Here is a 26,992-nt window from a genome sequence, read left to right as displayed (position 1 = left end):
GATAGGAACAGGAGCAAGGCAGTCAGTCCTTTGAGGCTGTTCCGCAATTCAATGCAATCATGGCTGATCCTCTGTCTCACTACTCACTCTCATCCCTTCCCTTCATGTCTAGAAATCTCCCCATATTCTTCTTAACTCTATTCATTGACATGGCCTCTGCATTCCTCTGTGGTAGAGAATTCCACAGGTTCACCACCACTCTCTGAGTGAAGACATTTCTCCTCATCTATGAATGTGGAGAGAACAGGCTAAGGGGAAATTACTGGGGGAAGAGGATGGTCTGTGAGGTGGCATAGACTGGGTGGGTTGAAATGGGCTCCTTCTGTGTCTTCATGGAAAGATGAAACATGAAGCTTATGCAACAGGTTGATGACCTTGCTACACACTGGTGGAACCTTGTCTGAAGCCTGTCTGAGCTTCCAGAGTAACACACAAAGTCAGCAAAACAAAAGAGCTAGTCATTGACCTCAGGAAGGGGAGTGGTGCACATGCTCCTGTTTACATCAATGGTGCTGAGGTTGACAGGGTTGAGAGCTTCCAGTTCTTAGGAGTGAACATCACCAATAGCTTGTCCTGGTCTAACCACGAAGACACCACAGCCAAGGAAGCTCATGAGCACCTCTACTTCCTCAGGAGGCTAAAGAAATTTGGCATGTCCCCGTCAATCCTCACTAATATTCATCGATGCACCATAGAAAGCATCCTATTTGGATGCATCGCAGCTTGGTATGGCAACTGCTCTGCCCAGAACTGCAAGAAACTGCAGAGAGTTGTGGACACAGCTCAGCACACCACGGAAACCAGCTTCCCCTCCATGGCCTCTGTCTACACTTCCCACTGCCTCGGTAAAGCAGCCAGCATAATCAAAGACCCCACCCACCCTGGACATTCTCTCTTCTCCCCACTCCCATCGAGCAGAAGGTGCAAAAGCCTGAAAGCACGTACCACCAGGCTCAAGGACAGCTTCTATCCCGCTGTTATAAGACTAGTGAACGGTCCCCTAGTACGATAAGATGGACTCTTGACCTCTCTATGATCTATCTCGCTATGGCCTTGCACTTTATTGTCTACCTGCACTGCACTTTCTCTGTAAACGTAACACTTCATTCTGCATTCTATTATTGCTTTACTTTGTACTACCTCAATGCACTGATGTAATGAAATGATCTATATGAACGGTATGTAAGAAAAGTTTTTCACTGTACCTGGGTACATGTGACAATAATAAACCAATTTACCAATTTAACATGGAATGACTGGTAATGGTCATCGTTACTTTTCACTCCAGAAAGAAGAATAAAATCGATTTCCATTCAAGTGACACTAAAAAAAGAGCAATGCTATTGAATTCCTGGGCAAATATATTGACGGACAAGTGATAACAAGTCCTGTGGGCCAGGTTCTAAAGGAGAGGCCACTTTCTCTAAATTACTAGTCATACTTCAGCTTTGGGACACATCGTTCCATCTTTGTTAAAGATCTCAACTTTAGTTATTAGTTATAAACTTTCACACATGAATTGGATGCATTACACCTGCATTCTATGATTTGCAAACCTTCAACTAAATTACAATCAGCCCTTTGAACGTGTGCTGCCATCCATCACCATCTTGACTGAACCTTTCCCTTTTTACAGTATTTCCATCTCCCTCCATTCTCTGAGTATGTAAGATATAAGATTAAAAACATCCAAGCAGTTAACGTAGCCCTGGATAGAGTGGACGTGGAGAGGATGTCTCCATTAGTAGTAGAGTCCAGAATCTGAGGGCACAGCCTCAGAATAAAGGATGTCCCTTTTGAGAGGACTGGAATATGAAAGTAAGGATGTACTGCTGAGGCTTTATGAGGGGTTGGTCAGACTGCATTTGGAATATTGTGAGCAATTTTCGGCCCCGTATCTAGGGAAAGATGTGCAGGCCCTGGAGAGGGTCCAGAGGAGGTTCACAAGAATGATCCCGGGAATGAAAGGGTTAACCTATGAGGAGCGTTTGATGTCTCTGGGCCTGTACTCAATGTTCAGAAGGGTGAGGGGGGATCTCAATGAAGCCTACCGAATACTAAAAGGCCTGGATAGAGTGGATGTGGAGAGGACGTTTCCATCGGTGGGAAAGTCTAGGATCTGAGGGCACAGCCTCAGAATAAAGGGACATTTAGAACAGAGATGAGGAGGAATTTCTTCAGCCAGAGGGTGGTGAATCTGTGGAATTCGTTGCCACAGACGGCTGTGGAGGCCAAGACATTGGGTGTACTTAAGGCAGAAATTGACAGGTTCTTGATTGGTAAGGGGGTTAAGGGTTACGGGCAGAAGGCAGGAGAATGAGGTTGAGAAAAAAAATCAGCCATGATTGAATGGCGGAGCAGACTCGATGGGACGAATGGCCTAATTCTGCTCCTACATCTTATGGTCTTATGGTAACAATTAACTCGTTGCCTTGCACAACTATTGAGCATCCTTGTCTTCAGAAGTGGAATTTTATCCCACACTTGAAGTTAAATCTCACGGTAAAAAGCGAGGAAATTCTTGCAAAGAAATAACTGCTTCTTTTTGTAACTGAGAAATAAGCTTCTTCCCAACACCAAACCATGTTTGTTTTGGTGAAGGTACAACACTGGCTCCAGAGGATAAGCCTCCTATGTATGTGTTTCAATAATTCCAGGACATTCTCTCACATTATGAACAAGGGCTCTCTTGCATTCATGACTTATCTCACTAAAGGAAATCGAATCATGTTACCCAGAGGCTCTGCTCCACTTGCTTCCAGATCACCGCTTGCTTCGAGATCGGTGTCCCCGCTGAAGTCCCCACTACCCGACAGATCTGGAGGTTCGGATGGAATGGGCAATTTTGCTGACCAGGAAGTGGCAGGGTAACCAGTGACGGCAGGACCTCCGGTAACTGTGGACGTCTTAGTTTGGACCTGTGGTCTTGTTGTCTGGATGGGCCGTGCTGTGGAGACGGGAGGAAGCTTTGCTTCAAGATCTGATACATTTTCCTTCTCTATCCGTTTGGGCAGATCTTCTCTCGGTGAAGGTGAGAGTGGTGCTGGGGACGATTTGGTTGTCTGGCCACTGCCGGTGGAGGGTGTGGGGGCTGGCCTTGGCGGAGTTCCTATGGGGAGATAAGATAGTTTCCACTGAATTACAGAGATATACTCAGGAAAGCAAACACATAAGGTTGAGGTACATTTAAGCATCAGATCCTTGAGAAGGCAACATCTACCATCAAAGATCCCCACCGTCGGGAGTATCTACAGGAGGCGGTGCCTCAAGAAGGCAACATCTGTCATCAAAGATCCCCACCATCCGGGCCATGCCATCTTTTTGCAGCTACCATTGGGTAGGAGGCACAGAACCACCAGGTTCAAGAACAGCTACTTCCTGTCAACCATTTGGTTCTTGAACCAACCTGCATGAGCCTAATCACTACCTCAGTATAGCAACACTATGACCACTCTGCACTACAATGGACTTTGTTTCTTTTGTTCTAATTGTGTTCTTTTTTGTATAATTTTGTATAATTTATGTTGTTAATTTATGTTTTTCTTGTGAATGTTTTGTACCTAATGCTCTGTGCCTGTGATGCCGCTGCAAGTAAGTTTTTCATTGCACCTGTGCACACACGGACTTGTGCATGTGACAATAAACTTGACTTTGACTTTGACTCTGTTTGAGCAACCCATCTTTAAAGAGCAATAAATACTTATAAGTCATGCTCGTACAGAGTTCTGTTTCAGAATTTTGTCAGCCAGTCGGAATATTTAACGTATGCAAGCATAAATCTCCTAACATTTGGTTTTTAACTCCATGAAACCAAACATTTAATGCTGTGTGTATGAAGTAGAGAAGAGCAGAAGGTTTCTAATCATTTTGGGATCATACACCAATGATGTAGTCATCAGCCCATGTAAAAGGTTCCCAGGACAACAAAACGACATGCATGCACATTACCCAAGCATCTATTGTCTTCCTTGCTGATGCTCTCAACAAATGGCATGGCTGTGTTCGACTGGCACAGCCTGGTCTCTCTGTCACCTTGACCAAGTGGGATTTTGTGACAGGAAACCAGACCACTGAGTGTCAGTGCTGCTGCTCAGGCCACACACTAACCCATGGATGTCAGGGCCAGTTGAGGCAGCCCAGTTTTGTCCTTGACCAAAATCAAAGAACGAAGCAAAGACACAAAAAGCTGAAGGAACTCAGCGGGTCAGGCAGCATCTATGGAGGGAAATGGACAGTTGATGTTTCAGGTTGAGACTCCTCATCAGGACCTGAAGAAGGGTCTCAACCTGAGATGTCAACCATCCGTTTCCCTCCACAGATGCTGCCTGACCTGCTGAGTTCCTCCAGCTTTTTGTGTGTTGCTCCAGATTTCCCAGCATCTCCAAGCTCCAGCTCCAGTCTTTAATCAAAGACCAAAAGTTTGAACCGGGTACCTTTGTGTGGTTCTGTACCACATGAGAGAGTGCACCTATTAATTCCTGTGTAGGAGAGGTACCATTAATCAGTTTGACTGCACCAAGCACATGCATCTGCTATTTATAAATGCACTAATGATCCACTGTTGTTTCCTCCAGTAGTTCTGAGCACAACATCTGTTGTAATATTCGGTAAATCATGTGCAAATATGTAACTTTTAATGCCGGTTACATGAAGTACAGAAGAGCAGATGGTATCCAGTCAATATGGGATCACACAGCAGTGACATGGCCACCAGCCCTTGTTAAGGCTCCCAGAACAGGGCAAAATACATGCACGTACCTCTCCAAAGCACCTATTATTTCACTTGCTGCCGCTAACACAAATGTGACACAGAAACAAGGAGGTTATGAACATTAGCCAGGCAATACAGGAGTTGAAAGTCCACTAAACTGTCTGACCTGGTGAATACCAATGGCAGAGTCAAAGGAAAAAAAATCTAGATTCTTAAAGGCAAAATATATTTTATGTGACAGAGAAGCAGAACTGAAAAGTCACAGCAGTGAATGGTTTTCTGCATCAGTAACCACTATGTGTGTGGAACATAAGAATGATGCTCCCATCCACGTCAACACATGATAGCAGGCAGTGTCTGGGACACAAAGGCAGGAGTTCAGGGTGTTGCTGCTGCTTGAAAAATATACAATCGGCGAACGAACATCTGCACAAGATATTCACCGTGCTGGAAGCGCATTCCTGAATGTGCATCGCATGTTTCCGATGACTGTTGCAAAGCATATGAACTTCCGCTGACATGCCCAGGAATGCTTTCCGAACCCAGACACGTTTTAGCTTCAGAGTGTGCTTCCACTTGCAATCGGTCAGTGAGCGGCGGCAGATGTGATTCATTACCACCGCATTTCTCAGAGGGAAAGCGAGGAAATGACAACATCTTCATTCACAGGCTTGAGAGGGCCAACGAGCGGCTAATGGAATTTGCTGTGCATTTTCCCCCAGCAGTGTCCCACACACCATTTACTAAATAGTTCAACAGATGTTGTGTTCAAAACAACTGGAGGAAGTAACTGTGGATCCAACAAAACGTCCTGGAGGAAAAATTGCACTGCAGTTGGCGAAATGTTTGTGTACAAATATCAGTTCCAGCCTCCATCCTAAATCATGAACGCATTATGATTACTAGAACATTCATGCAGTCAGAAGTGTGTATTTGGTAAAAGGCAGTAGACGCACTGCAGGCTGAGGTCCCCTTTGCAACCTTTTGATCTTTCTTTAGTTTTTATGGTTAGATCAAAGACAAAAGCTGGGATGCCTCAATCTGCTCTGTGATCTGTGGTTTTAGGTGTGGACTGAATAGCAGAACCAACACTTAATTGGTTGCAAAAACCCACTGGGCAAAGGTACAGGGTGGGCAACCTGGGCTAGTCCCACCATGGGAGCCAGGGAAGAACGGGCGGAAAGAAATGCAAAAATTTGCAAAAATTGAGCTGAATTCCAATTATTTAAACTAATCCCATTCAATTGTTGCTTGATTTAAAATATGAGACACGTATTTAAAAGTCAGAGGGGTTACAAGGATCAATTCCCAACCATTTTCTTTAGGATTAGAAGGTTTTGAAAAAGTTCTACCAGGATGTTTCAATTGATCCGTGTGTGCCGACAGTAGCATGAAGGTTTAACAATTATAGAACCACAGCAAATGTAGGTAGGCAGCACAGTGGCACAGGAAGTAGAGCTGCTGCCTCACAGCTCCAGTGGCCCAGGTTCAATCCTGACCCCCGGTGCTGCCTGTGTGGAGTTTATACGTTCTCTCTGTGCCTCTGTGGGTTTCTTCAGGGGTGCTCTGGTTTCCTCTCACATCCCAAAGTCCAGTGGGTTGCTGGGTTAATTGGCTGTTGTAAACTACCGCCAGCTGGTAGGAGGATTGGGGGAAATTAATGGGTGTGGAAGAGAGAAGAGGTTAATGGGAAATAAGTGGGGGGACAGGATTGATGGGATTGCTCCGAGAGCCAGCATAGACCTGATAGGCCAAATGGGCTCCTTCTATGTACTAAGGAAATATAAAGAACTATCAATAATCTGCCCATTTTACAGAGTTAGGTTACATCACAACCAAGGGACCCCATTCATAGGCAAGCTTGTTGTGGCCAATGCAATCATGCAGCAAGTACAATCCCCTAATCCACATTTCCTTCAATAACCACTACCCATCCAATCCAAGGGACAGTTGAACTGATATGTGTTTTGTCAGCTGTTATCTCTGTACTTCCCTGTAACTGGGTTCCCTGTAAATCCAAGGCTTACACCTAAATAGGTTGCGAATGATCCACTTCAGCTCCAACCATTAATTGCAAGCTTGACTGCAAATAGCTGAACTGCATCGATGATGACAACAGATTGGTACAGGCAATCCCTCTATGGGGAATGGATATTTGCCCTTAAGGAATTCATAAAACACTACCAAAAAATCTGACATACAGACTAAAAACTCACTCTTCGTAAATTCATGCGGAACAGGTAAATAAATAAACACAATTTTTTTTCACCTTGTGTTCCTTGAAGCGTGCGCAGGTGATGTGATTTTGTGTTATGGAAAAGTTGTGACAGGGACAGTTTTCTAGGATCACAACAATCCCACCCCCCCCCCCCCAACTAACGTGGGGGTGTTCTGTACTAAAAATTGGGTGTATAAAGTTGTTACCTTTCGATGGAAACTCTCAACAAAACAACGGTCGCCAAAGAAGTGAAATAGAATCCCTTTTTATTTATCCATGCAAGGGATGTGACATCACAGGCAAGGCCAGGATTTATCGCTCACTAATAAATAATCCAGAACTGAGGCAACAGTTAAGAGTCAACCACATTGGTGGGTCTTGAGTCACATATAGGCCAGACTTGATAAGAACAGATTTCTTTCCCTGAAGGACATTAGTGAATCAGATAGGTTTTTACCACGGTAGTGTACCGGTTAGTGTAACGCTATTACGGCGCCAGCGACTCGGGTTCAATTCCGGCCGCTGTCTGTAAGGAGTTTGTACGTTCTCCCCGTGTCTGCGTGGGTTTCCTCCAGGTGCTCCGGTTTCCTCCCACATTCCAAAGACGTACGGGTTAGGAAGTTGTGGGCATGCTATGTTGGCGCTGGAAGCTTGGTGACACTTGCGGGCTGCCCCCAGAACGCTCTACGCAAAAGATGTACTTCACTGTGTGTTTCGATGTACATGTGACTAATAAAGATATCTTATATATATCTTATTTCATTGTTACTAAGGCTAGCCTTTTCTTTTATAAACTCTAGATTGATCGAATTACTTGGATTTAAATCCCCAGTGGAGGGATTCAATCTCATGCCTCTGGATCAATGGGTTCGAACTGATAGTGCAGTAACTGAACCATTAGGTCACTGTATGCAAGCATACACTTTTTAAAAATGTTTACAGTGACTTCAGGACAGGCTGCAGGGGTTTTGATTTCTGACACTTTCATGAGGAGCTACATGAAATTGTGTGAAAAGCCCAGTCAGGAAATTAAATGAGCATTTGGTGTGTGATGTGCAAAATTCAGATGGTTTTGAGTGAGAATTGCACTAGTTTATACGACACAGGAGCATGAACTTCTCAAATGTACAAGAAGGTGCTTCACCCACACCAGGTCAGCCATTTTTTGTATGGAAGAGGCTGAAATAAATGCCAAATCACAGTCATAAAGCATGGACATAGGCCCTTCGGCCCACCGAGTCCATGCTGACCAGCAAGCACCCATACACACTAATCCTACACTAATCCATTTTACTCTCCCCACATTGCAATCAACTCCTCCCAGATTTTACCCATCACGCACACACCAGGGGCAATTTACAGCAGCCATTTAACTTACCAACCTGCATCTCGTTGGGACGTGGGAGGAGACTGGAGCACTCAGGGTGAAACCCACATGGTAACAGGGAGAACGTGCAAACTCCACACAGGCAGCACCGGGTCCACTTGCTGCACCACTGTGCTGCCGAAATGTAGGGGCAAATCTTCTCAATGCTTTTAGTCTGGTCATTATATACAGTGGGCTTATGAAACTGTAAACACAAGGAAGGCTCTGTCTTTGTCCTCTGGACATTAACCTGGCAACCCATTGTGGAACCTCCTCCAGAAATGGGCTGGGGGTCAGGGATGTGGGGAAAGGATTACTGAGTCATGGGGTCATCCAGACTACGCCCCAGGGGTGCTTCTATTGACAGGCGAAAGGAACTACAGTCAGCTGACAACCTCTGATTGGCTGGAAAACTAACAGAATGAATACTATTGTTGAATAAAACCTGCAGGATATCAAATGGAGCTATCCTGGAGAAAAGCATTAATTAGGAATATCAGCTCAGCACATCACGGAAACCAGCCTCCCCTCCATGGACCCTGTCTACACTTCTCGCTGCCTCGGTAAAGCAGCCAGCATAATCAAAGACTCCACGCACCCTGGACATTCTCTCTTCTCCCCTCTCTCATCAGGCAGAAGATACAAAAAGCACATACCACCAGGCTCAAGGACAGCTTCTATCCCGCTGTTATAGGACTATTCAAGGACAATAAGATGGACTCTTGACTTCACAATCAATTTCATCATGGCCTTGCACCTCATTGTCTGCCTGCACTGCACTTTCTCTGTAACCTTAACACTTTATTCTGCATTCTGTTATTGTTTTCCCTTGTACTACCTCGATGTACTGATGTGATGAAATGATCTGTATGAACGGTATGCAAAACAATGTTTTTCACTGCACCTCGGTACTTGTGACAATAATAAACCAATTTACAATCATCTCCCTGGTGATTTTATAACCCCAGAATGGCTTCACTCTGTGTCCAACATGCCTTACAACACTGCCCCATAATGATGAGATTGTTTTTCAGCTTTGGAAGTTTTGTCTGTCCACTTGGGTAGTAAGTTCAGTATCTACAGCAACCATCCAGAGTGTTTCTTCTCACTCAGATTACAATTCCCAGATTCCCAGCCCAATTACAATACGATCAGCAGCCTTACCTTGACAAGGGCCCTTGTGTGCGATGGTGATCACTGTACCCTGGCGACATGCAATGGTTTTGAGCTGGCACTCATTTGCATAGGTTACTCCATCAGAGCCACAGACCTGACAACATGCAAGGAAGTAAAAGAGCAAAGGTCACACTCTTCATCATCAGAATTACGCCACAAGCATCTCAGAAAAGTACAAGAACAGGAAATGGTCTTCAGCCCGTCTGCTGTGTTCTGAGATCCAGCTGGATCAGGGTTACTTGTCTTCCAATTCCATCCATCTTTGAACTCATGCTCTAGCTTTTGGTCATTTAAATACATTCCAGTCACACAAGATTTGATTTGTCCTCACATTTCCTTCCATTACACGTCTCTGCTGTAGAAATGCTGAAAACCTCATTTATATTCCTTTGTAAAAGCTTGCACCTACAGATGAACCTCCAGTCTGCAAACTTGTTGGATATACAACTTGTGGACATTCAACTCTTTATTCCCTCAAGGAAGCCACCGATAAACGTGGAACAAGGCCAGGATCTCTGAGGTACAGAAGCCTGAAGTCCCACACCACCAGGTTCAGGAACAGCTACTTCCCTTCAACCATTCGGTTCTTGAACCAACCGGCACATCCCTCACCACTACCTCAGTACAGTAACACTATGACCACTTTGCACTACAATGGGCTTCTTTTGCTCTAATTGTGTTCCTTGTTGTATCATTTTGTGCAATTTATGTTTTTCTTGTGAACGCTGCTTATCTGATGCTATGTACCTGTGATGCTGCTGCAAGTAAGTTTTTCATTGCACCTGTACATATGACAGTAAACTTGACTTTCGACTCGTGAACTTCACTGGCAACATCCTGCCAATTAGCGAACAAGTCCTTTTACCTCTGCCCTTTACAAGTGGTAAATGCCTCTGCAAAACCTTAACAAATGTCACAATGAAGTCCCTCTTGACAACTCACCATGCACTCTGCTAATGACCTTCACAATCCATTGAACAAGGATAGTCAGGTGCTGACTGTCCGTCATCAGCTCCCCATGAACCGACATGCAGTCACCCTGTCGTTGACATTTGATTCCAATAACTGTCCCTACACCAGAGGTTAAAACAGGCTTATTTTAGCTCCATATTTTCTCTCATTCTCTTCCCTTTTTAAATGAAAGAGTGACATTTGGAATTTCCAAACCAGAGAGCTTTGGCATATTACCACAAACGCACTTATATCTTTTACTACCCTGGGTCAAAATTTGTCCCTGCAGTCTCACTTTTACATTATTTCTTCTAGACGCTGTAGTCTATAGACTCCCAAACAGCAGTCACACTATAATATCGTGTATAAATCAACAAATAATATGGGCATTAAAATAACAGGGCAATGATTCTAGGCGACTTTAATCTTCATGAAGATTAGATTAGTTAAATTAGAAAGGATAGCTACAAGAACAATTTCCTAGACTGCATTCAGGATAGTTTCCTTGAGCAATACGTTATGGAGTCAACCAGGGAACAGACTATCTTGTACCTGGTAATGGGGAATGAAGCATGTTATATAAATGGCCACAGAATTGGATCCCTGAGGAAGAAGTGATTATAGAATGATAGAATTTTGTATTCAACTTGACAGTGACTGTACAAGGCACTAATGAGACCATAACTAGATTGTTAGCAGTTTTCATATTTCCTTATGACACAGGAGACCATTCAGCCCATCCAGTCTATGCTAGCTCTCAGAGCCATCCCATTCCCTCACTTATTTCCTGATAAAATAGTCTCTCCTACTCACCCATTAATACCCCCTAGTTCTCCTGCAACCCACCTACACAGAGGGGGCAACTTATAACCACCAAATAACCCAGCAACCGCACATCTTTGGGACATGGGAGGAAACTGGAGCACCCAGGGAAACTCACGCAGTCACAGGGAGAGCGTGTAAACTCCACACAGACAGCACCAGAAGTCAGGATCGAACCCGGGTCACTGCACTTTTGAGACAGCGGCACCACTGTGCTGGCCTGTTCAGCTTGCTATTTCTAAGGAAAGATACATTTAATTGGAAGTGGTTCCCAGAAAGTTGGCTGGGATCACCCTACAAGGAAAGGTTGGAATTTAGAAGAATGAGAGGTGATCTTATTGAAACACGTAACCGGACAAGTGTGAGTTGTACTTTGGGAAGTCAAATGTAAGGGGTAAGTCAACAGTAAATGGCAGGATCCTTAGAAGCTCTGATGTACAGAGGGATCTTGGGGTGCAAGTCCACGGCTCCCTGAGAGTGGCAACACAAGTAGAGAGGGGGGCAAAGCAGGTGTATGGCATGCTTGCCTTCATCGGTCAGGGTATTAAGTATACAAGTCAGGAATTCACATTGCAACTGTATAAAACTTCGGTTAGGCCACACTTGGAGTATTGTGCGCAGTTCTGGTCGTCCCATTACAGAAAGGATGTGAAGCTTTGGAGAGGGTGCGGAGGAGGATCGCCAGGATGTTGCCTGGATTAGAGAGAATGGGCTATAAGGAGAGGTTGGACAAACATGGGTTGTTTTCTCTGGAGTGCTGGAGGCTGAGGGGAGACCTGATAGAAGTTTATGAAATTATGAGAGGCATAAGGAGGATCGATAGTCAGTCTTTTTCCCCCGGGTTGGAAATGCCAAATACTGGAGGGCATAGCTTTAAGGTGGGAGGGGGAAAGCTTAAAGGAGATCTGCGAGGCAAGTGTTTTACACAGAGAGTGGTGGGTGCTTGGAAGTGTTGCCAAGGGGAGGTGGTGTAAGCAGATACAATGGTGATACAATAGACAGACACGTGAACAGGCAGTGAATGGGGAGATATAGACTGTGTGTATGCAGGTGGGATTAGTGTAATTTGACATTGTAGTCAGCACAGACAAGGTGGGCCGAAGGGCCTGTTGTTGTGGTGAACTGTTCTATGTTCTATATTCTATGTTCTATTCCTAAAGAGCTACACTGGGAAAAAGCTGAGAGAGAATCCAGAACCGGGAGCAGGGGGCGGGTGGGAGTGGTGGTCTCAAAATAAGGGGCCCCATTTAAGACAAAGATTAGGAAGCATTTCTTCTTCCAGAGAGTTGCGAGTCTTTGGAATGCCTTTCTGCAGAGAACTGTGAGGGGAGAGTGCTTTGGTATATGTCACCCAACACTCTAACAAACTTCTACAGATGTACTGCAGATGTACTGTTCAAAGTATCCTTACTGGTTGCATCATGGTCCGGTACGGCAATTCGAATGCGCAGGAGCATAAGAAACTGCAGAGAGTAGTGGACTCTGCCCAATACCTCACAGGCACATCCCTCCCCACCACTGGAAGTATCTACATGAGGCGCTCCCTCAAGAAGGCAACATCTATCATCAAAGATCCCCGCCACCCAGGCCATTCCATCTTCTCACAGCTACCATCAGGCAGGAGGTACAGAAGCCTGAAGTCTCCACACCACCAGGTTCAGGAACAGCTACTTCCCTTCAACCATTCAGTTCCTGAACCAACCTGCACAATCCTAATCACTACCTCAGTATAGCAACACTATGACCAATTTGACCACTTTGCACGACAACGGACTTTGTCTTTTTTTGTTCTAACCATGTTCTTTCTTGTATAATATTGTATAATTGATATTTAATTTGTGTTTTGCTTGTGAATGTTGTGTATCTGATGCTATGTGCCTGTGATGCTGCTGCAAGTTTTTCATTGTATGTCTGTATACATGTACTTGTGTACATGACAATAAACTCGATTTTGACTATACTTAAGAGAGATTTCTGATCAGTAAGGGAATCTAGGCTATGGGGAAAGGGCAGAAACATAGAATGGAAGAATGGAACCATGATTCCATTGAACGGCAGAGCGGACTCAGGGGGTTGAAAGGTCTACTTCCTACTTCTTTTGGTTGTACCTCACACTCACTAAATTCTTTCCCTTGGCTAATTTCCAGTCTTCCCTGCACTACACATGTTGGGATCTATCTTTCAACCAAGAAAATATTCATACACCAATTTTTATTATCCATGATAGTTTTGACTGACCCTGTCTTTAATGGACCCCAGGTCTCTGTTACCTCTGAATCATTTTATAGACGGTGTTGCAGTAGGGCTTGACTTTTGTATTGGATTTTTGCAGCAAGTTAATACCTTCACTTATCAATGTTCTTCTCTGTAACTCTCACATACCTTTTTTTTCCGTTTTTTTTAAAGATTTCTCACCTCAATTGTTGACCAAGATTGTTTAAACAGATCAAAAGGAAATAGCATTAGAGCTTATATCTCCAAGTATTCCAAATTAATAATCAACGTGAAACAAACTATTTTAATGTTTTTTTTCCTGACTTCCAGTATTTTGGAATGAAGGTGAAATGCGAGTGTTCCCAGTGATGACCTTACCTTATACTGTTTATTTGCCGGGCAGATGGGAGGTGGACATTCACAATAAGCTTGTCCACTAGAGTTCTTACAAGTCGCTCCGTACTGACAAAGATGTTCGGTACATATCCGGGAAACAGATGGGTCTGTCGGAAGATAGAATTACAACTTAATTCGACTCCATCTTCATTCACTTTCTGAGAGTCATTGGGCAGCAAAGTTACCCAATGGCACAGAAGGAGGCCATCGTCGCTTGACTTCTTAGTTCAGGTTGGTTGAAGCACCACTTAAGCACTGCCCCTCTACCACCCGAAAATAACATTCCCGTTCATCTTACTGCCTGTGCCCTCATGTTGACAACTTAGAGCGTTACTGCTACAACTCTGATCATCAGAGATTCGTAAGTTAGAAGATAAAAATACAAGGAAATTTACAACAAATCCAACAGGATTCGCAAACAAAAGAATAACCAGTTGTACTTCTGTAAATAAAATTCCAGCTTAATGGAGTGTCTACAGTGGAGATGTTCATTTGCACTTCTCTTTAAAGACACCAACTGATCTGCTGTGAATTTCAATATTTCTATTGAAGGGTCACTTATTGACGCATTGACTCTTTTCCACTCTCCACTGATTTTTGTTTCAGATTTGAGGCGTCTGCAGATTTTTATTTCAATTTATAATTTTTATTATAGTCTCCAACTGAATTTATATTATTTACACAGTCATTCATAGCATATGGACATAAGGCCAACAATGATTCCTCTTTCCCAACTTCCCCGCAAGTGTGTGTCTCATTCTCAGACGGAAGTTAAGCGAATCATTCAGACTGGAAGGTTTAGAGTCATGTATACCAAGCAAAGGTGACAAAAGATAAAAATCAAGGATAGGCTCAAGGACAGCTTCTATCCTGCTGTTATAAGACTATTCAACGGTCCCCTTGTACAATAAGATGGACTCTTGACCTCACAATCTACCTCGTTATGACCTTGCGCCTTATTGTCTGCCTGCACTGCACTTTCTCTGTAACTGTAACACTTTATTCTACATTCTGTTATTGTTTTCCCTTGTACTACCTCAATGCACTGATGTGATGAAATGATCTGTATGGATGGCATGCAAAACAAAATTTTTCATTGTACCTCGGTACATGTGACAATGATAAACCAATTTACCAATTCAAATCAAACAAACCGCAGATGCTGGAAATCTGAAATAAAAACAGAAGATGCTGGAAACATTCAGCGGGTTGGATAGCATCTTTGGAAAGGGAAGGGTCTCTGAGATGAAATGTTGACTCTGTTTCTCTTTCCACAGATGCTGTCTGATCTGTTGAGTGTTTCCAGCACTTTCTGTTTTTATTAAGGACAGCAGAAGGTTATCTGTGAACAATATTCCAGTAATTGCAGGATGTGTGACGAGATTTTTGGTTCCATATTTATTTCATTGTTTGAGTTTAAATTTTCCAGTTTTTACGCAAGTGGAAGCCATGTCTCCAGATCAAGAATACTGAACTCTGGACACCAGTCCAGTAACTGTGCTAGCAAAGTGTCAGCAGCAGTAAATTTATTTAAAACACTGAGCACTCCACTGCCAATCACAGGGCTCCACTGAATGCCAACAACTATCACCATCATCCAGGTGCTGAGAGGCATCACGCCTGATAAAGCAACTGCAGTTCCACTTTCCTATTTTGTTCCGTTGATTGCACTTAGGCTGAAACTCTCTGAAAACAAATACTTATACGGTGTCTTGAAACCATGTCAGTGAAGAACATAGAGCATGGAACATCAAACAGCACAATGCAGGAATAGGCCCTACAGCCCACCATGTCTGTGCTGAACATGATGCTATTCTAACTTAATCTGACCTGCCAGCACATAGTCTATATCCCCTGCCCGTTCATGTGCTTCTTAAACACTACTATTTTATCTGTTTCTACCATCTTCCCTGGGAGCATGTGCCAGGCACCTACTGTTTCTGGGTAAAAAAATACCTCATAAATCTCCTTCAAGCTTTCCCCCTCTCGCTTTAAACCTCTGTCCTCTTGTATTTGATGTTTCCATCCCGGGGAAAAAGACTCTATCTACCCGATCTATGTTCGAGTAGTTTCATAAACTTCTTTCAGCTAATACTCTCCAATCCAGGCAGCATCCTGGTGAACCTCTTCTGCACCCCCTCCAAAGCCTCAACATCCTTCCTATAGTGTGGCGACCAGAACTGCACACAATACTCCAAAAGTGGCCTGACCAAAGTTTTATACAGCTGCAACATGACTTCCCAACTGCTGTACTCAGTGCTCCAACTGATGAAGGCAAGGGTGCCATACACCTCCATTATCACCCCATTCACTTGTGTGGCCACTCTGAGAGAGCTATGGATTTGCACCCCAAGATCCCTCTGTACGTCAGTGCTCCTAAGGGTCCTGCCATTTACTGTATACTTTCCCCTTACATTTGACTTCCTAAAACTTTACACTTGTCCAGATTAAACTCCATCTGCCATTTTCTCTGCCCAAAATTCAAACTGATTTATATCCTGCTGTGTCTTTTTATGATTGTGTTATTTGCACACTTACTAATCAGACTGCCTACATTTTCACCCAGGTCATTAGCATATATTGCAAGTGAACCAGACATTGCAAATGAACCAGAAGTAGCGCTAAATCTTCTCTCTGTACCAGTCAATGCCTTCACCTTGATCACAGCCATTTGGGCCCAGTTTACTGCCATCAGGACACTGGTTGCACTTCATTCCGTTGATCCCTGCCTTACAGGAGCACAGTCCTGTCATCTGTTCACAGTCGTCCCGAACAGCCCCAAGTGGATCACAATTACATGCTGCGCAAGGAAGAGAGTAACAGGACATGTTACTGCAGGTATATTAGAAGCATCGGTGCACACCACAAACATTTTGCATTCTTTGCCCTTTACTATGACTTAGTTAAAAAATAATTATACAATTAAATTAAAACAAACTAACCCTCCTTACTCACCAAAGTCCTTACTTTAAGAGTGCTGTGCTCTAAACAGAAATGCTCAGGAAATTTAAAATGGTGAGAGATTGGGAAATGTTAGTGTACATCGGGATTTCAATCTATCAGAGGTCCCGCTCCTATTTTCTGTGATGTCACTGGATGGAGATCAGGAGCAAAATCTTTGGTCATTTCCTTTCTCATTTGGGATGTAGAGGCTGCATGAAATGTCCAACCTGCTGATCTAGCTGGGACATTTGGAACTTATCCAGATATAGGCTCCAAAGGTGGAAGGAAGACCTTCCCCTGAGATCACATGGTGAGCGTTACTGACCCGCTGAAAGGGACCTTTGTTGAGTGTAAGCCTGGTATTCACATTCACACACTTGCTGCAAGAAGGCTGAGTAAATATTTCCCCTTGTTAGAACAATGCGCTGAGGTGCGTTCCAACAACGTTACACTCATTCACCTACACGTAACATGACTCCCAGCGGCGTGACAGCTGATACAATCATTGATCCATTTGGACAGACAAGTGACAAGAACAGGAAAGGGGCAGACACAACGATTGCCCCACCTCTGCATCCTACACCACAGTTAAAGGACTTAGCGTTTCACTTACGAGTACATCCGCTCTTCTCATCTATGACGATGCCTCGGAAATTCCAGAATCCAGGTTCGCAACGGTCGCACTTCAGACCTCCCACACCTGGTTTGCAGGAGCATTGACCAGTGCTGGGGCTACATGTTTCACTGTACGATCCATACCTATTACACTCGCAGGTGCCTGGAAGGGTCACGTTAACAAACATTTTCCATTTGTTCCTTGAATACACAGTGCAGCATCTTAACTTACTTGAGATTACAATTTTAACCATAATAGGAATCAAAATAAAAATTTTCTGAAGATTGGATAAAAAACATCACAGATGTACAGCCAAGCCGATTTCATTGGAATGAGAACTGAACTGGGTAAAATGGATTTAGAAATTAGTTTGAGAGACTTGCCAATGGATGAATTATGGCAAACATTTCATTGAGTTATACAGCATAGAAACAGGCCCTTCGGCCCAAATGGCCCATGCCGCCAAAATGCCCCATCCAAGCTAGTCCCATTTGCCAGTGTTTGGCCCATTAACCTTCTAAACCTTTCCAATCCATGTACCTGTCCAAGTGTCTTTCAAAAGTTGTTGTTGTACCTGCATCAACCACTTTTTCTGGCAGCTCGTTCCAAATAGATACCACCCTTTGCATAAAAATGTTGCCCCTCAAGACCATATTAAATCTTTCCCCTCTCACCTTCAACCTACGCCCTCTAGTTCTTGATTCCTCAACCCTGGGGAAAAGACTGTGTGCCTTCACCCTATCTATGGCCCTCATGATTTTATACACCTCTATCAGATCACCTCTCAGTCTCCTATGCTCCAAGGAATAAAGTCCTAGCCTGTCCAACCTCTCCCTGTAACTCAGTCCTTCAAGTCCTGGCAGCATCCTTGTAAATCTTTTCTACAGTCCTTCCAGTTTAATAACATCCTTCCTATAGCAGGGTGACCAAAACTGAACACAATACCCCAAGTGCAGCCTCACCAGCGTCCTGTACAACCGCACCATGGAAATTTAAATGGAAATATTTTGTAATTCTCCACAAATGTACATTCCATTAAGAAATAAAAACTCTATGGGAAAAGTAACTAGCAAAAAAGAGTTAGTCATAAATAGACCGAAAGAATAGGCATGTAATGTTGCCAAGCAGAGAACTGGGAGAAGTTCAGAAACCAGCCAAAAGCAGGAACATGATAAGGAGAGAGAAGGTACATATGAGAGTACAGCGGCAAGAAATAGGGAGCAAAGAATATAACTACTGCTGTATCTAAGTAAGACGAAGAGGGAAGCAAAATTAAATGTAGGCCTTGGAGGCAGAAGCAAGACAAATCACAAAGAAATGGCAGAGGCAACAAACACATATTTTGGATCTGTCCTCACTGGAGAAAATACAAAGCGTATATGAGAATAACAGTGAACCAATAGCCAAATCACACTGTGGAACTTAAAATAATTACTAGTAGAATGGAGAAAGTAGCAGCAAAGTTACTGGGACTAAAAACTGACTACTCTGACAAACCTGAAGTATGGATAAGGATGTCATGCTGAGATAGCACCTAGCTCTGGTGAGACTGCAGCTGGAGTATTGTTTTGACTTTAGATCTTAGGAGGCAGTGCGGAGCTGTTTCACCAGATGGATTCCCAGCTACAGCATGCTGAGGGGATGAGTGAAATCAGCCGACATTCAGAGAGGTAATTTCAACATTCTGAAGGGGCTCGATAGTGTGGATGCTGAGACCCTGCTTGGAAAGTGAAGAACTCGGAGGTAAGTGTCAGAATGAGGGGTCAGCTGCTTAGGATGAAGGGGAGGAAGAACTTCTTTACTTCCAGCTTCTGGATCTTTGGAATTCTCTTCCCAAAGGCAATGGATGCTCGATCAATGGATTTTTGGTTAAGGAAATAGGGAAGATAAGGGGATCTGGAGGAAGAGCAGATTTGAATTAGAGGATTAGCCGTGATCTTATTGAACACTGGAGTGCTCTTTCTGCTGTCCAAATACTGACTGGAGTCTGGGCTGGATGACTCCAATGACCAGAAGTGAGCCACCAAGAACACATTTTCCACACCCTTTGACAGGCTAACCTTCAGTGAGAATTGCTCACAGATATTGCAAAAGTGAACAAAACTGCAAGGACCCTTCTGTGTGGTTAGCCCAGGAGCTGGTAGTCAAGCTCTTGATATGGGAGGTCTGTTGACTCCATATGGCTCATTCTGACTCTCTGGCAGGCTTGGACATGAGGATACTGGGCAATAGAGGGGCTGAGGAGCTTCCTGGTGGGGGACCTTTTGGCTTGGCTCTGATAGCAGGGATCGCTCCCTCTAATCTCAGATTCCAAAGACAATGCAGGTTGTAAATTAATTGGCCACTGTAAGTTGCCCCCAGTGAGTAGGTGAATGTTGGATTCTGGGGGGAGTTGATGACAATGTGGGGAAAACAACAAAAGGTGGGGTTAATATTGTAAATGGGTAGTTGGTCAGTGTAGACTCAGTGGGCCTGTGTCTGTGCTGTACCTCTGTATGACTATGACAACTCTAGAATGAACAGGACTTCCCGAAAACATCCTGAGTTACTTCATCTCTGGCACTGACAGAGTTAAAGTTCCACTGCAATTTTCCAGAGACCTTACAGCAACTCACAATCCCACCCACCCTGGCTCTCACCACCAAAGCTCAGCTCCTGGAACTGGGCTTCACATTCAGGGTATGAAGCCACCACAAAATAAGATGTATCTTTGCTTCAACATACTTTAATTGGAGATTATTTTCCGTTGTGAATGGGGAGGACTGACACCTTTGTACCACAACCTCAACAGTAACCTAAAGGTGACACACTGGGAGTCCTGTGGGGAAGTGGTTCTGGTAGCCTGCATTACGCCACCAGCCTTAATTGGATACACATTAAATTCAGGAAGAAGAATATTTCTATGATTCCATAACATGGAGAAGCAATTCCAAGAAATGGCCAGGACCGGTAGGGGAACCTCTTTCTGCAGGCAGGGTGATTGGTAATTGGTTTATTATTGTCACACGTACCAAGATACAGTGAAAAGCTTCTGTTTGCATGACACTCAGGCAGCTCTTTCCATACGTAACCACATCAAGGTAGTACAAAAGGAAAAACAACAACGGAATGCAGAACATAGTGTCACAGCTACAGAGAAAGTGCAGTGCAGGTAGTCAAATAAGATGCAAGGGCCATGACGAGGCGGACTGAGAGATCAAGAGTTCTTCATCGTACAAGAGGTCTGCTCAAGAGTCTTATAACAGTGGGATAGAATCTGTCCATGAGCCTGGTGGTATGTGTTCTCAAACTTTTGTATCTTTTGCCCGATGGAAGGGGGGCAGAAGAGAGAATGACTGGGGTGGGAGGGGTTCCCTTCAATGTCAGCAAAACAAAAAGAGCTGATCATTGACTTCAGGAAGTGGGGTGGAGTACACACCCCTTCTGTATCAATGGTGCTGAGGTGGAGATGGTTGAGAGCTTCAAGTTCCTAGGTGTAAATATCATAACAACAGACAATTATCATCATTACTGTAGGTCACATTCCAGGGGCGAAGCAAACTCACCCATGGGTACCATTCTGATGAGAGCACAAGTGTGGCAAAACCATAGCGTGGTCCACCAGTGGGCTTCTGCCAATGTGTGCCAGCTGATGCCATCTGGTTGGCACAAGAGGCAGCTACCAGCAGATGTTACCCTTTGGTAAAGCAAAAGGACTGATGTCCCAACTTACTTGGACATCCGGCAAGGCCAACTCCCTGCGCTGCAGTGACATTATCCAGACAACAGCCATAGACGGACTTGCTGCAGTGTTGCTCCGGAACAGACGATGGAATTGCATCTGAAGGAAGAGAGAGTTTGGATAAACAGACAATATATTTATTGCACACGTAATTCACAGGTTTGTGAGAAATAGTCATAGAGATATGCAGCACAGAAACAGGCCCTTTGGCCCACAACTGGCGAAGCATGTGTTTGCTTGCCTAGATGCTTCTCAAATGCTCTGGGAGTCTCTGCCTCCACCACCAACTCAACCAGCACATCTCAGACTCCAACCATCATCAGTGGGAAGAAATTCCCCCTCAGGTCCCCTCCAAACCTCCTACCTCTCAACATACAAGTATCCCCTGTTGTATTAGATCTGCCACCTTATACGATGAGATGGACTCTTGACCTCACAATCTACCTTGTTTGACCTTGCACCTAATTGTCTACCTGCACTGCACTTCCCTGTAGCTGGGACACTTTACTCTGTATTCTGTTATTGTTTTTACCCTGTACTACCTCAATGCACTGTGTAATGAATTGACCTGTACGATCAGTATGTAAGACAAGTTTTTCAGTGTACCTCGGTACACCTGACAATAATAAACCAATACCAATAAGGCCTATTCTCTTGTATGCTCACGATCTACCTTGTTGTGACCTTGCACCTTATTGTACTGCACTTTCTCTGTAGCTGTGACACTTTACTCTGTACTGTTATTGTTTTCACCTGTACTACATCAATGCACTCTGTACTAACTCGATGTTACTGCACTGTGTAATGAATTGACCTGTACTATCGGTACTTAAGACAAGTTTTTCAGTGTACCTCGGTACACGTGACAATAATAAACCGATACCGAAACCAGTACCACGGGAAGAAAGATTCTTACTATCTGTGCACGTCATTTGCACAGAAGTTCTGGAGATGGATTGGCGCCGGGGGAGGGGACACGGAAGCCAGGGAACCACTGGGGAGAAGAGGTGCTGGATGTTGCCCCAGGGGCAACTCCTGGGGTGGAGAAGGTGGGACCAAGGAGAGTGGGAGGGAGAGGAGTGGGAGGGAGGGGAGAGGGAGGGAGGGGAGAGGGAGGGGAGAGGGAGCGGAGAGGGAGGGAGGGGAGTGGGAGGGGAGAGGGAGGGAGGGAGTGGGAGGGAGGGGAGAGGGAGGGAGGGGAGTGGGAGGGGAGAGGGAGGGAGGTGAGTGGGAGGGGAGTGGGAGGGAGGGGAGAGGGAGGGAAGTGGGAGGGGAGTGGGAGGAAGGGGATTGGGAAGGAGAGTAGTCATAGTCATACAGCAGGGAAACAGGCCCTTCGGCCCAACTTGTTCATGCTGTGTTTCCCAGCAAGCGAGTCCCATCTGCCCGTGTTTGGCCCACAGCCCATAGGAATGGGAGGGAGAGGAGGGGAGGGGAGGGAGGGGAGGGAGGAGTGGGAGGGAGCTCCAACAGCATGCTTCACATTTCCTAACAGAGCAGCATAACTGATGGCAGTGTTTGGCATGGAAATGTTTCAATTAAAAGACATTTTAATGCAGAATAAATATTTGTGATGTACATATTCATGCTCAAAAACAATGAAATATTGCATTGTTTGTTGTAATGAAAGCTATCCGCCAAGAACAGGAAGTCTGGACAACAAGTTATTCTCATGGGCTGTACAAAATGGTTCACATGCTGGTAAACTCTAACCAGCCAAATTTGATCTTATGCACATTATTTACATGACTATCCTCCACTCATTGCATTTTTCTGGAGAAATCAGCCAGCATTGATTGGTAAAAGTTGGTGTGGTTCCTTCACTCTTGAGACAGACTCAGTTTGCAGTCTAATTTAACTTTGCTGCATAAGAGACAGTTTGCTGTGAGTAATATGTCCCAGCCAGCCTCCGATTAGTGGCCAGCTCTGTGTCGATAATATACACTCTGTAAAGAAAACTTCTCCCTGTTAGTTTAACCTATTCACTGGCAGAATTATTTTCAGGGCTTGCTCCGTTTTTGGATGCACGTTTTGGTTTAGTCATGTGGTTTTATTTAATTACATCTTGTTTCATAGCATGTTAAACAACTTATGAAGGAGCACAGTTGATCCTAGTCATTTCCAGCCCACACTGCATCTGCTCCTCGAATCACGTTCCAAACCAGCTGCTGCAGGCTGACTGAGAGCAAATTCAAGAAACACTGGCAGGCAATAAACAAGCTGTGGTTTCCATCACTGATCTTGATGCCAACTTTCAGTAAGAGATTGGCAGATCATTTCTTCGAGATATGATCAAACCAGCAATTCCACCAAAGATCTGGGCTCAGTGTATTATGGAAGGGCATTGAACACCGGCTTTGTCAGTGACACTTACGTCCTGTAGATAAATAAACTTTAAAGCAAAAGAGACTAGGTCTGATGGTGCCTCCTGAATACTGTTTTTCCTCCTGTCAGACACACACTAATACATCACAAGGACTCATGGATTACAGACAAACTTATTTCTTTCTTCATTCCACCTGCAAGTTCTACCATAACTTCTGAATTTGTGGGTCATCGAATTTAATGGCTAATTTCATTTGATATCAAATCTACTACCTCACATTTCAAAATGTCTAAGCTGGTGTTGACAAGCTGGATCCTGACTAAGAGTAGCATTAATGGTTGGCTCTGAACTGCCTCAGTGAATGGTTGGAACCAAAATGAGAGAGAGCTGTGAAACCACAGTGTGTTAGTGAACAGAGCAGACATGATCTTTGAGGGTTGTGGGTTGGCAACATTGCCAACGGTGAAGAGGATAAGGATAACTTTGTAGCAAGGTATAACCATGCTGATGGAATGGGCAGGCACATGGCAGAAAACGTTTAACGCGGAGAAATGTCAGGCAACAGCAAGAAGATTGAGGATTGAGAAGAGGATTGTATAATTTATATTCTGTGTGTTGTCTGTACCTACGTGCCTGTGATGCTGCTGCAAGCAGGTTTTCGTTTTACCTGTACCTCACCGTACTTGTGCACATGACAGTAAACTCGACTTGACCTGAAGCAATAAAGGAAACTGTTTTATAAGAGGTGCAGGGGACCTGGGGAACGAGTGTACAAGTTACCGTAAGTGGCAGGGCAGGTTAAGGAAGCAATTAATAAGCCACAAACATATCTGGGCTTTATTAATAGAGGTACAGAGTATAAAAGCAGGGAAGTTATGCTGAACCTTTATGAAACACTGATCTGGCCTCAGCTGGAGTATTAGGTTCAATTCTGGTTACTTCATTACAGGAAGGATTGGAGATGGTCCAGAAAAGATTTATGAGAATGGATCCTGGGATGAGGCTCAACAGTTACTGGAATAAATTGGAGAGAGTGGGACTGTTTTCTATGGAGAAAGCAGAGGGGAGGATATAAAATGATGAGGGGATCGAGACGGAGCAGACAGTGGGACAATTCCTGTTGGTGGAGGGGTCACTGACTAGAGGTTGCAGGTATAACCTAAATGCACTGGCTGCAGACATAGAGGAGGCAGGTTTCATTGTGGCCTTTAAGAAGGAATTGGATAACATATGACAAGGAAAGATTTGCAGGGTTGCAGAGAAGGATTCAGGTGGAATTAGTGAGTTGCTCTGGCAGAGAGCTAGCACAAACCCAATGGGCCAAATAGTCTCCTTCTGTGCTGCAAATGTTCTATGATCCTACAGGTGGGTGAAACTCAGCTGAGGAGACAGAAAGTCCAAACGTTGATGATATTATTCACTTTAAAACCGATTTTTCCCTTTCCTTTCACATCTGACACTTTGCTAATTTACACAAATAATTGATTTGTTTAAAGAGGTGTCGTTATCAGCATCCCCTCAAACACCAAACCTTTTAACAACTCAATAAATCGAACAATTGTTTCTCCATATGTTTTGTTTTTTAGCACTGTGTCTTAATTACACCAGTGATATCTTCACTGTGGAACCTAACGAAAGGCATCACCCAATTCACAACATTAGTCTACATTTACATCGGTGCCTATAAAGTTGTAAAACAGTCCAGATGTTACTGGGTAAGAAAGGAGATATTCAACCATGTAGATTTGAAGGAGCATCTTTACGAAGTGAAAAGGTGAAGTAGTTTGCTTGGGGCATCCCCAGAATTCAGGGCCTCAGAAGCTGAAGACATGATCATCAATGCTGGAGTGATGACAATTGAAGAAGTATAAATGGATAGAGTTGGCCATGGGATTTGACAAGGCAATTAGTGTTAATATAGTTCCACTTTCTGGCTCCAGCATCACCAAAGCATCATTGTAGTCGAAGTTCTGATAACAATATAGAACCAACACACATCATGACGGAACATCGACATGGATGCACACAGGATTGGCACTTGCCTCAACAGGGTCCCATATACGGGTCTGGTTGGCGTTTCTCCATTTCACTAGACAATGATACTTCAGCCTGACAACTTAATCTGATGTCAGATCCACAAAAGTATACCAGTGAAAAGGTGTATTTGCAAGAGGTGGCACAGAAGTGGCCAGCGAGGAGATCAGGGATCAGCTTGGGGTAGATGTTGGCAGGAATGAAAGTGTGAGAAGCAGATTGTGACTCGGTGGTAACAGATGGCCATTGTACATGTATTAAGAGCTTTACTTGACGGCTAATGACTGGAACACACTGGGATTAAGTCCCTGGAGATCATCAGTGTGTTGAGTTACTTATCAATTGTCAATGTACTATTGTGTGCCAGTACAAAAGAAAACATGAGTTGGAGATTCAAGAAGATTTTAGGGGAATGGTATTAAGGCTGAGTCTCACATCCTCCCCCTTTGGAGTGGGTGAGTATTAATTAGATTATAGTGGATTGATGAGAGAGTGAATCTATGTCTGCATGCAGGCGCGCGCGCGCGCGCGCGTGTGTGTGTGTGTGTGTGTGTGTGCGCCTGTAAGTGAGAGTGACTGTGTGTGAGAGAGTATGTGAATGAATGCATGTGTGGGAGTATCTGTGAATACATACCTGTGTGTCTGCATGAGAGAGACTGTGTTTGTGTGCTGTATATATATGTGAGTGTGTGTGTGTGTGTGTGTGTGTGTGTGTGTGTGTGTGTGAGTGTGTGTGTGTGTGTGTGTGTGTGTGTGTGTGTGTGTGAGTGTGTGTGTGTGTGTGAGTGTGTGTGTGAGTGTGTGTGTGCGTGTGTGAGTGTGTGTGTGTGAGTGTGTGTGTGTGCGTATGTTTGTGATGGTGTAAGTAGTATGTGCGTGTGTTTGTGAGGGTGTGAGGGTGTAAGTGTGTGTGTGTGTTTGTGAGGGTGTAAATGGTACACTGGTCAAGTTCAAGAGATTGTTAGATAAGCACATGGAGGAATTTAAAATAGGGGGATATGTGGGAGGAAGGGGTTAGATAGTCTTAAGCGAGGTTTAAAAGTCAGCATAACATGGTGGGCTGAAGGGCCTGTATTGTGCTGTATTGTTCTATGGTTCTATGGTATGTGTGTGTCTGTCTGTCTGTGTGTGTGTGCATGCATGTGTGTCTATGTGCATATGCGTGTGTGTGTTTATGTGTGTGTGGGTGTGTGTCTGTGCATCTGCGTGCATGTGTGTGTCTGTGTGCGTGTGTGTGCACCTCTGTTCGTGTGCGTGCATGTGTGCGTATGCCTGTGTGTGTCTGTGCGTGCGTGTGTGTGTGTGTGTGTGTGAACTCGAGCACAGACGAAGGACTTACCCTTGCAGGAGCCGGACATAATAATCTGGATGTCCTTTTTAAGCTTACATCGCCTTAGCTTCAGTAAACATTCATTGTTGTAGGTTTCCCCATCAGACCCACAGACCTGGACAGAGAAAGGCAGACAGTCAAAGATAGAAAAAAATACATTTTTAAAGG

At 44.2% G+C, this 26,992-nt stretch overlaps 1 protein-coding gene across 10 annotated transcripts in view; it reads right to left on the bottom strand.

Annotated features, from left to right (window-relative positions):
• agrn (agrin) overlaps positions 1-26,992 on the bottom strand; it is a 501,404-nt gene that overhangs the window by 64,504 nt on the left and 409,908 nt on the right. For all 10 annotated transcript variants that reach the window (XM_052039159.1, XM_052039162.1, XM_052039160.1 and 7 more), the window contains 7 exons: positions 26,834-26,939; positions 21,126-21,233; positions 17,411-17,575; positions 16,511-16,654; positions 13,837-13,961; positions 9,460-9,565; positions 2,735-3,109 (listed from right to left, as the gene is read on the bottom strand). In XM_052039159.1, coding sequence (XP_051895119.1) covers positions 2,735-3,109; positions 9,460-9,565; positions 13,837-13,961; positions 16,511-16,654; positions 17,411-17,575; positions 21,126-21,233; positions 26,834-26,939 — 1,129 coding nt within the window. The remainder of the gene's footprint in view (positions 1-2,734; positions 3,110-9,459; positions 9,566-13,836; positions 13,962-16,510; positions 16,655-17,410; positions 17,576-21,125; positions 21,234-26,833; positions 26,940-26,992) is intronic.

Source organism: Pristis pectinata, chromosome 26 (genome assembly GCF_009764475.1).
Source record: "Pristis pectinata isolate sPriPec2 chromosome 26, sPriPec2.1.pri, whole genome shotgun sequence".
Lineage (NCBI taxonomy): Eukaryota > Metazoa > Chordata > Chondrichthyes > Rhinopristiformes > Pristidae > Pristis > Pristis pectinata.
This window is presented reverse-complemented; position numbering and strand designations above follow the sequence as displayed.